The sequence below is a fragment of the Mixophyes fleayi genome, chromosome 5 (assembly GCF_038048845.1).
Source record: "Mixophyes fleayi isolate aMixFle1 chromosome 5, aMixFle1.hap1, whole genome shotgun sequence".
Classification (NCBI taxonomy): Eukaryota; Metazoa; Chordata; class Amphibia; order Anura; family Limnodynastidae; genus Mixophyes; species Mixophyes fleayi.
Window position 1 is genome coordinate 271,737,759 of NC_134406.1, and position 12,004 is coordinate 271,749,762.

The window sequence follows — 12,004 nt, forward strand, 5'->3', positions numbered from 1 at the left end:
TCTATCTATCTCATATCTATCTATCTATCTATACCTATTTATCTATCTATCTAATATCTATCTATCTATCTATCTAATATCTATCTATCTATCTAATATCTATCTATCTATCGATCTATCTATCTATCTATCTAGCTCATATCTATCTATATATCTATCTATCTATCTATCTAGCTCACATCTATCTATCTATCTATCTATCTACATTTACCCAGCCAATGTGCTTTTATCAGGACTGTCGGTGGCCGGGGAGACACAGGGGTCTTCAGAGAGAGAACTGACCAGTGATTTACATGTGATGGGGAAGAGGTGAGATGTGATCTAGATACTTTGTGTCCTGTAGAACATTTTCTGTTATATTTCTGGTCTATCCTTGGGTATGACCACTGTATAAAGTTAGAGTGTGAAAGTATCACTCGCATTACTCAGACTTTATTCAGACAATAATGGCATTTTCATGCTTACCTTTGTCAATGACACCTCTGTCTAGGGAATAGTTATAGGATTGTCATACACAAGTGACTATAATATATTTATATCTTGCACCCTCTCAGCTTCACCACTCCCTCTCCCCTAACGCCTGCCTCTACCAAGGCATCTTCCCGTCTTCTTCAAACACGTTCTCATCTTCCAAATTCTCAAAAATCCCTCACTTGACCCTTCCTCACAAACTGGTTTCCAATCTCTCTCCTCTCCAAAGCCTTCAAAATACTTGAGACTCTGGTCAAAACCCTTCTTTACACTTTCCTCTCTGCGCTCCCTTCTTGACCCTCTCCAATCTGGCTTTCGTCCCCTCCACTCCAAAGATACTGCTCAGAACAAAGTCACCAATGATCTTTTATCTGCTAAATCCCAAGGTCATTTCTCTGTGTGTTTCCTTCTTGACCTCTTTGAAGCCTTTGATACCATGGACCATCCTCTTATACTGCACTTCCATCACTCCCATGGTTTTCGCCACACCGTCTTCTCTCCTTCTATTCTCCAACTGATTATTCTCTATTTCAACTTCCAACTCACCCCCCCCCACCCCTTCCGCTTCCTGTTGGATTCCACCAAGGCTCTATGCTTGACCCCCTGTTCTTCTCAGTATACACCACATCACTTGGGAAGGTTATCAGCTTCTTCAGTCTACAGTATCGTCTCTATGTCAATGATACCAAACTCTCCCTGTCTTCCCCTTACCTCTCCCCTCCCACCATTGTCTCTCCACCAACTACTCTTGGATGGCTAAACGCTTTCTCTAGCTAATTATCTCCAAAACTGAACTCATTGTCTTCCATCCTCTCCCTCAGCGCTATCAATACTCAAGTACATGATCTTGTCTTGACTATTGCATCCCTATCATATCTGGTCTCCCCCTTACCAAACTCTCTCCTCTTCAGTCACTCCTTAACACTGCGGCAAGAATGATCTTTGTCTCACCCTGCTGGGCTTCTGCTTCCCCTTCTTCCAATCTCTGTACTGGCCCCCTATCCCTTACAGAATCCAATTCCAGCTCCTCACCTTCACCTACAAAGCTCCCACCATCTCCCCCCACCCTACATCTCCATCCTCTTTGTTTGGCTAACAACCACTGCCTCTCTTCCTCACTGATAACCATCTCTCACTCCCACCACCAAGACTTCTCCTGTGCTGCTCCCCACCTCTGGAATGCTCTCCCTTGTTCTATTAGACTCTCACCCACTCTTCATTGTTTCAACTGCTTACTAAAGCCTACCTGATCACTGCTGATATTATAATTAAAGGGTCTTCTTTCAATATAGAGAGCATGGATTTTTTCGGTGAGACTAATACACAAGATACAGCTCTCAGAGTTACACCAGTGATACATAGTGTTACTGAGGATGTAAGGCGTAGGGCATGTGGGAGAAGTGTGGAACAACATGAATACAACAACATGAATAGAACACAGGGATTCTTATAGGGACAATGTCATAACATATTTACATAGTAGTAGTTCATACACAGGAGACAAAATATTATTAAGGCGTATCTTATAGCAGAGGAAAATCTTACTATAGCTGCTATATGGTCTATTCTGCTATTACCCCACAGACATCACTTAATCTGACCAACCCATGACAATCCGATCATTCAATCTGATTGTTTTGTCTTCAATTATTTAAAAAAACAATCAACATCTATGTGGGGGACAATAGATACATAAGATGAATAAACTGTTAATCCAATCATCTGTAGTGAAAAATCTTCCTATAGAACCTTATTGAAAATGATTACATTAGTATACTTTTATATATGTATTTGTGAATGTCGTTTGTAGATCTTTTATTATATAAGGTGACTTGTATTTAGGATTACTAGTTCTTTATAATATTCAGTCCAGTTCTCCACAGGCTTTGATATATATTATATTATTTTGATATTTCAACCCATTTTTTAAGGGGTCGATTCAGCACGGTGAGATTGTGTACAGAGATATCGAGCGGACAAGCTCTCGCTGCCAAGATAATCCCGTACACAGAGGAGAGGAAGGAGGCCACGCTGCGGGAATATCAGATCCTGAAGAAGCTCCATCACACCAACCTGGTGCAGCTACACGCGGCTTTCCTGAGTCCTCAACACATGGTCCTAGTTCTGGAGCTGTGTGAGGGGCGGGAGCTGCTGCGCTGCCTGTCTGCAGGGTACCAGTCTATTATCACTAAGTGTATTGCCCTCGTCCCAAAAGCTTACAATCTACAAAGCACGTCATTAACAGGCTAGAGGGAGGGGGCAGTATGACTGGTGCACGTGAAGTTTATTGGTTTTTTTTAAAGGGAGAATAATCAGTTTTACACACAAGGTTTAAACTCATTTAAAATATTAGGTTTGGGGTTCAAATGTGCAAAAATACAGACGGATGTATTTTATTTCGTATAAATGTGTATCGCTAGTTCACTGGTGCCCACTCACTTTCTGCTTTTGGGAGCTGCCCATAGTTTTTCATGATTATGGGACCTTATGAAAATAATTACAGTTTGATACTGATGCAAATTTCATTTCTTGATAGCATTTCAGTGTAAAAGACACAAATAATTCACCAAATAGTGTGAATAACTCGGTGAAGATCGTGTTAATAAAACGAATCTAAGGAGAAATTGTTGAATTCTTTGTGGATTCCACTAATTGTGACAAAGGTCCTAATAAAGTAACAAAAAGATATAGAACCAATTTTACCAATCAGATCCCGTCCAATGAAACCATATAAATGTATTATACAGTGTTGTTTGTAAACTATGCATGGTAGGTTTCATACATACTGTATCATACTAGTGGTTTATTATATTTATACTTCGCAGGATGGAGAACAAGAAAATCCTGTTCCCTGCGATTGTCCCCATTTTACTTAACCTTAATGTTTAAAACCCCAACGAAAAGGTTTAAACGCGCCAGTTGGCACTATAGGGGAGTGTACCCTGTGTTCTGTCTTCCAGGTCGTCTTACTCGGAGCTGGAGGTGAGAGACTACCTGTGGCAGATGCTCAGCGCGGTTGAATTTCTCCACGACAAACAGATCCTCCACCTGGACCTGAGGTCTGAAAACACCATCGTAACAGAGCACAAGTTGGTGAAAATCCTCGATTTCGGTGACGCCCAGTTCTACTCTCCAGACAAGGTGATCACCCCACAGAGATACATGGATTACTTTGAAACGATGGGTACGTTGATGCTCTAATTTGTACGAGATGGATGTGAAGCTTCTATATGATACTTCTGGTCTGTTACAGTCTTCTAAATGTTTTCTCTTTTCTAGCTCCAGAACTGGTAGAGGGTCAGGGGGCAGCTCCACCCACAGATGTTTGGGCCGTTGGGATTACGGCATTTGTTATGTGAGTATTGTCCTGGTGTATGTTTGTTGACTTAAGAACATTTAAGGCTTTCTACTGCAATTTGTCATACAAAGGATTCTTCATTCCCGGTGGTGAAAATTAGTCATGTTAATGTTTTCTTTCCTTCTATAATTCAACGCTCCATCTGGTCCCTCCATCTGGTCAAACATTAATGTGTTACCAGCTTAATTACCTACCATGTTAACTCTCTGTTAAAAACCTTAAATATACTCATCAAAATTCCAACTCCTCTCAAGATTTTGTGGACATCTTAGAGTGGACTCTACCCTTGATAAACTTGGTTTGATTTCTCGATACTTAAGGCGCCAAACCTTGACCCTACTCAACCTGCAACCTTCCGACGAGTTTCTCACCTTGTATTTTCTTCCAAACCAGAAAATACTGTGTGCTCCCGTATGGTCTGCTTCACTCTAATAACCTCTGTGATCCTTATCCGTCTAGATTTCACACTGCCCATTATACCTAACTGCCCTCACCAAAGTCATTAAGGACCAACATATTGCTAAGTCCCAAAGCATCTACTCTGTGTGCAGTAAGTTGTGGAATGGTCCACGAGGATGAGAACAATTACTGCATATTGTATGGGTGTGATTTGGGTATGGTTCTCCCGGCCTCAAGGCCCCTTCAGTATTTCTCTGTGACTCTTTGTCCTCATCGGTCTGTCTGTAGGTGAACCTCAAAATTCTGTCACATGTCCCTTCTCTTCACTAGTAAACCCCTCTCCCCCATACACACATACTCATGAAACAACCAATATCATTGACATATGAAATTTAGAAAATATGAAAAATACATGTTATTTTGTATATAATAGATATACAACTGATTACAATTAATGTCTACATTATGTTGTGACTTCTGGAATCCCTATCTCGCTTTCTCTCCTCTCATTCCCTTCTTAACTCTCTGCAGTTGGACTTCGGCCATCAATATTCTACTGAGACTGCCCTCACAAAAGTGATCAATGCTCTACTTACAGCAAAACCAATGTGTCACTTCTCCAAACCCATATTGGTCTGAGTTACACAGTTATTTCCTGGTTCACTTCATATATCCAACAACTCCTGTAGTGTTTCTACCTCTGGTACATCCTCCCCTCCACTCCCATTATCTGTTGGATTCCTAAAAGACTTTGTTTTTGGCCCTCTGCTTTTCTCACTGTAACACCTCTTCTCATGGGGAACTAATTCGGCCTCCAGTACCACCTCTCTGCTGACACACCCTGACCTCTCCCCTTATGTACGATCTTGTGTAACCAACTGTCTTTCTGCTATCTCCACAGGGATGTCCCAATGCTACCTGAAGCTCAACAAGTCCAAAACAGAACTTATCATCTTTCCTCCTCCCAGAGTCACCACCTCCCTTCACCATCAACAACACCACAATTTTCTCAGTCTCCCAAACCTACTAATCACACTAATGCACCCTCACACCTACCCTACTCCCACCTATACTACTCCCACTAATACACCCTCACACCTACCCTACTCCCTCCTGTACTACTCACACTAATACACCCTCACACCTACCCTACTCCCATTTATATTACTCACACTAATGCACCCTCACACCTACCCTACTCCCATTTATATTACTCACACTAATGCACCCTCACACCTACCTTACTCCCAGCTATACAACTCACACTAATACACCCTCACACCTACCCTACTCCCACCTATACTATTGACAATAATACCCCCTCACACCTACCCTACTCCCACCCTTACTAACCACACTAATGCACCCTAACACCTACCCTACTCCCACCTATACTACTCACACTAATACACCCTCACACCTACCCTACTCCCACCTATACTACTCACACTAATACACCTTCACACCTACCCTACTCCCACCTATACTACCCACACTAATACACCCTCACACCTACCCTACTCACACTAATACACCTTTACACCTACCCTACTCCCACCTATACTACTCACACTAATACACCCTCACACCTACCCTACTCCCACCTATACTACTCACACTAATACACCCTCACATCTACCCTACTCCCCACCTATACTACTCACACTAATACACCCTCACACTTACCTTACTCCCACCTATACTACTCACACTAATACACCCTCACACCTGCCCTATTCCCATTTATACTACTTATTTTGTCTATCTTGAATGTCCCTGTTATGTATGTCCTACTGTACGGTGCTGTGGAGCACTTTGGAGTCTTACAAATCAACAACAATAAGATCATATGTGTAGGTGGACCATATTAAAATGCTTGTGTATTCTGGTGAAGATAGTAACTCACCCCCATAACCAGGAGGCTGGATCTTACCCTCCAACAGTGTGACAGAGGTGTAGGGCTGACCAGTAGGTGACCAGAGTCCATCCTGGGGCTGGGTACAGCAGAATTCATGATCGGGGACAGAGTCTTAAACATAAATCACAGCCCCATTTCCAGGTTCACGTCCCCAATAAACAGATCGGAGGACCTGAGTTATATGGGAGGAGATGTCTGCAACTAGCTCGGTGGAATCCACCTATATAGCTATATTATATTATATTATTGTAGCATTATATGAAATTACATCTCGAGTGTCATTTATTATGGTTTATTCCATGTTCCAGGTTGAGTGGCGATTACCCGTTCAGTTCTGACTCAGGGACGGAGTTGGAGAAAGGGATGAAGAAAGGACTGATCCGATTTAGCCGCTGCTACGCGGGACTGTCCGGCGGGGCGGTGTGCTTCCTGCAAAGCACATTGTGGGCAAATCCCTGGTACGAGACCTACCAGCCCCCCTCCCCCCCTTCCCCAGTGACACCTCATTATTTAGTCAGGAAGACAAATCCACAAGAAGCCACAAATTTTACAAATTATACAATTATTACTGATTTTGAGCAAATGTTATGTCAGGTGTCACATTTGTGCAATTTAAAATTGTAATTACATTGGTGGTTGATACATATTAAATACACAAATGCAGTTTCCTGTATAAATTGCATCTAGATGGAGCGTAGGAAGCCAGATATTCAGCACCTCTGGGAACATGAGCAAATAAGTCTCGTGTACAAGAGCTATGTAGCCACCCGCTATAATCCATTTATTTATGGAAACTTGTTTTTCTTTATTATCGGTTCACATAAATGTGTTAAAATGTGTATAGATGCAGAATATTAATAAGTCCATGAGGTTTGTCCTCCAGTTACATTACAGCCGTTTTATATTCTTTGTCTCTTGTAGTATTTACATATATGGTAACCTCACTTCATGTGGTGCTTATTCCAGGGGCCGACCCTCTGCATTAGACTGTGTTATAATGTTATATATACAGTAACCTCCCTTTGTATGGTCCTTATTCCAGGGGCCGACCCTCTGCATCAGACTGTGTGTTATAATGTTATATATACAGTAACCTCCCTTTGTATGGTGCTTATTCCAGGGGCCGACCCTCAGCATCAGACTGTCTGTTATAATGTTATATATACAGTAACCTCACTTCTTCGTATGGTGCTTATTTCAGGGGCCGACCCTCAGCATCAGACTGTGTGTTATAATGTTATATATACAGTAACCTCACTTCTCCGTATGGTCCTTATTCCAGGGGCCGACCCTCTGCATCAGACTGTCTGTTATAATGTTATATATACAGTAACCTCACTTCTCCGTATGGTCCTTATTCCAGGGGCCGACCCTCTGCATCAGACTGTCTGAAGACACCGTGGCTCCAGGAAGCCGGATTGGCCACGTTACAAGAACCACCGGTTTTCTTTCCCAGTGAAAAACTGAGAGGTTTCCTGCACGAGAGGAGCAAGAGGGAGAGACTGGCACAGTCAGCATCGAGTCCTCCAGTCCAGTTATCTCACCCCTGCTAGGACCTCTACAGCTTCTCTGTAGAAATGTATTTTCCCGAATTAGAGCACATTTCCTTTGACAGGAAGATACATTCATTCTCTATAGCCAAGTGACCACACTTGTGAGACATCCAGAGACCTACCTACATCCTGTGACATCATACATGACACATCCAGACCCACCTACATCCTGTGACATCATACATGACACATCCAGACCCACCTACATCCTGTGACATCATACATGACACATCCAGAGACCTACCTACATCCTGTGACATCATACATGACACATCGAGAGCCACCTACATTCTGTGACATCATTCATGACACGCCCAGAGACCCACCTACATCCTGTGACATCATACATGACACATTCAGAGACCCACCTACATCCTGTGACATCATACATGACACATTCAGAGACCCACCTACATTCTGTGACATCATACATGACACATCGAGAGCCACCTACATTCTGTGACATCATTCATGACACGCCCAGAGACCCACCTACATCCAACCAGAGACCTTCCTAAAACGTTGTTTATTATTCATGATACATCCCTCAGTGTTTCTGTAGAACTTTTTTTTTTTCCGCTGTTACATTTTCTCCTACAAGTAGATACTTGCACATTATATAAGAGGTTGAGTAGATCCGATGAGCCTGAATTTGCTGTTTGATGAACCCGGCACCCACCTATTCCCCTCGTCCCTGTCAGATATAATCCTAGCCCTATTAATGACATGATACAGAATACTCAGCTATCATTACTACGAGATTTCTTTTTATCTAATGAATGGGATAGAAAATAATAGGCGGTGTGTGTGGTTTTTTGAGTGTAAAGATGATTTGCTAAGTTTGTATAAAATGGGGCGAGCAGAATGTTCCGAGATGGGAAGTGAGGAGATCCCGAGACTCTGGGGGGGAACAGTCTGCAACGAACAACAGATGGGTGTAACCATTTCAATCAGACGGAGGTTGGGCGATCATTACAAGACCAGTTTCTATTGGAGTTTCTAAAAAAATGATACAAATCCAAAAGGCAATTCAGCCCATATATACATATAGATATTACCAGCAACGTAATGTTTTATTGTGTGTGATACTAATAATTAGGAAAAGGTTATTCAAATATACTAGAACTTAACATGAAAAATATTTTAGATGCTGATTCACATTCTTGTATCAGTATCAGACTCACAGGATTATTTGTGACCTGCAAAAGGCAATTGACATTACAACTACTGAAATGTGTGTACTACTCATTATATACTTATTATTATACCAGTTTAATACAGATATTATGTTTACTTGTTGCAGTTTAAATTAATTTACACTTTCTTACAGCATATTAGAATTAAGGGAACATATTTTTAATTCCAGTAAGGTTGTATACTTTGCATGTATTTCTAAATAATTTATTGTTGTCAGATTTGTCTGTTTGATATTTGAATTAAAATAATTTGAGAAATGATTTGGTTTGAATCTTCAGATACAGGATAATACTGGGAAAATAGGGATAAATTAATAGTTAATCAGGGGCTGCAGTTTATGGTCCCGACCAATATTCAGGTGATCAGTTCAGGAAGCAGCGACATCACTAGTTTCTAGTGAATTGATTGGTTTCATTCTCATGAATATTGGTCTAGAACATAAAATAACTGTCTCCCGTCTTTGTAATAATCAAATACATTTCAAATGAGAGGTAACCTACAACTTAAAAGAGCAATAAACTACTACTACAAAAGCAATCTAGCAATGAGCTAAATCATATCTGAAGTGGCTAAAATGTGCAAACTTAGCAATACGCACAGCATGAGGTGTTCCACCCCCTCCCCCCTTGCTGAAGGCTGAAATGTTTAAATATCTCATTAAAGGGTGGTGATTCTTGCATCACTCTGGTATGACAGGAGCCCAAAAGTCTCATAGGTAACAGATTGGTTGGTTCAAACACCGCAGCCTGCTTTGTGATGTATTTGAAATGGGGCATGTTATTTGCTTTGGAAACCAACTTGGTAGCAGTTTAATCAGTGAGCACAAGCAAAAATTTATTTTGGTTTGTTATGAAAGGACGGACGTCTCCGTCACTCTTCTAGGAAAGCTGCAGTGAGCAGTCAGTGTAAGACTGAAGATTTTACTATTATGCTTCATATATTACAATGCAACGTTTAGGCCTCAATCGTCCCTTAACTGGACAGTATTAATTGTGCTGTAATGATGAACCCCATTACATAAAACCACTGCAAAGTGTATTATGTAGAACTCACCATAGTGGAACATACCGTAAGAGTGTATCATTTCCTCCTGAACGACACGGTCCCCGCCTTCTACTACCAACCCACTTCCTGCTGAGCGTCATGGTCTCCGCCCTCTTCCAGCTGAGCGACATTGTCTCCGCCTTTCTACCGCTCACGTCATGCTAAGCAACATGGTCCCGTCCTCTTCCACCCACCCACTTCTTGTTGAGCGACATGATCCCTGCCCACTACCAACCACTTCCTGCTGAGCGACATGATATGGTCTCCGCCCTCTTCCACCCACTCACTTCCTGCTGACCATCATGGTCTCCACCCTCTTCCACCCACCTCCTGTTGAGCAACATGGTCCCCACCTTCTTCCACTCACCCACTTCATGCTGAGCGACATGGTCTCCGACTTTCTACCGCTCACTTTATTCTGAGCGACATGGTCCTGCCCTTTTCCACTCACCCATTCCCTGCTGAGCGACATGGTCTCGGCCTTTCTACAGCTCACCTTTTTCTGAGCGACATGGTCCCGCCCTCTTCCACCCACCCACTTCCTACTGAGCGTCATGGTCTCCGCTCTCTACCACTCACCGACTTCCTGCTGAACAAAATGGTCCCCGCCCACTACTACCCACTTCATGCTGAGCGACATGGTCCCCGCCCACTACCACCCACCTTCTGCTGAGCAACATGGTCCCGCCCTCTTCCTGTTGAGCAATTTGGTCCCCGCCCTATTCCACCCACCAACTTCCTGCTGAGCGTCATGGTCTCCACCCTCTTCCTGCTGAACAACATGGTCCCCACCTTCTTCCACCCACCTACTTCCTGCTGAGCTACATGGTCTAAGCTTTTCTACTGCTCACTTCATGCTGAGTGACATAGTCCTGCCATCTTCCACTCACCCACTTCATGCTGAGCGACATGGTCCCGCCCTCTTCCACCCACTTCCTGCTGAGCAACATGGTCCCCATTCTCTTCCACCCACCCACTTCCTGCTGAGCAACATGGTCTCCGCTTTTCTACCGCTCACTTTATTTTGAGTGACATGGTCCCGCCCTCTTCAACCCACCCACTTCCTTCTGAGCGTTATGGTCTCCGCCCTCTTCTATCCACCAACTTCCTGCTGAGCAAAATTGTCCCCGCTCACTACTACCCACTTACTTCATGCTGACCGACATGGTCCCCGCCACCTACCACCCACCTCCTGCTGAGCGACATGGTCCCGCCCTCTTCCTGTTCAGCGATATGGTCCCCGCCCTCTTCCACCCACTTCCTGCTGAGCAACATGGCCCCCACCTTCTTTCACCCACCCACTTCCTGCTGAGCGACATGGTCACCGCCTTTCTACCGCTCACTTCATGCTGAGCGACATGGTCTCGCCCTCTTCCACCCACTTTCTGCTGAGCAACATAGTCCCCAATCTCTTCCACCCACCTACTTCCTGCTGAGTGACATGGTCCCGCCCACTTCCTGTTGAGCGATATGGTCCTGCCCTCTTCAACCCACCCACGTCCTTCTGAGCGTCATGGTCCACGCCCTCTTCTACCCACCCACGTCCTACTGACCGTCATGGTCTCCGCCCTCTTCCACCCACCAACTTCCTGCTGAGCAACATAGTCCTGTCCTCTTTCACCCACCCACTTCTTGTTGAGCGACATGGTCTCCGCCTTTCTACCGCTCACTTCCTGCTGGACGACTTGGTCCTGCCATCTTCCACTCACACACTTCCTGCTGAGATACATTGTCTCCTCCTTTCTACTAATCACTTCCTGCTGAGCGACATGGTCCCGCCCTCTTCCACCCACCCACTTCATGCTGAGCGACATGGTCGCCGCCCTATACTATGATCAGCCCCTTTCTCAGTTGCGATATATATTGTGGTTTGGGTAGGGATTTTCTTCCCTTTTCTTATTTTTGTAGCGAGTACCACCAATGTAGGGTTACAGGCAGACAGTCTCTGACGGAGCAGTGTGTGGATCACTTTTGCGCACATAAGTAAGCCGAGCAGTGATCTAAACGTTTTTTTAAGATAATGAAGTAGCAGAATATATAACGTCACACAGTGCTCCGTGAAAT

General features: G+C 43.6%; 1 protein-coding gene across 1 annotated transcript in view; it reads left to right on the forward strand.

The window, feature by feature from the left end:
- LOC142159335 (obscurin-like) overlaps nt 1–9,156 on the forward strand; it is a 54,258-nt gene extending 45,102 nt beyond the window's left edge. The window contains exons 18-23 of the mRNA XM_075214136.1: nt 216–309; nt 2,403–2,642; nt 3,432–3,655; nt 3,751–3,826; nt 6,455–6,604; nt 7,510–9,156. Of these exons, the coding sequence (XP_075070237.1) occupies nt 216–309; nt 2,403–2,642; nt 3,432–3,655; nt 3,751–3,826; nt 6,455–6,604; nt 7,510–7,699 (974 nt within the window). The 3' untranslated portion in view covers nt 7,700–9,156. The remainder of the gene's footprint in view (nt 1–215; nt 310–2,402; nt 2,643–3,431; nt 3,656–3,750; nt 3,827–6,454; nt 6,605–7,509) is intronic.
- The last annotated feature ends 2,848 nt before the right edge of the window (nt 9,157–12,004 follow it).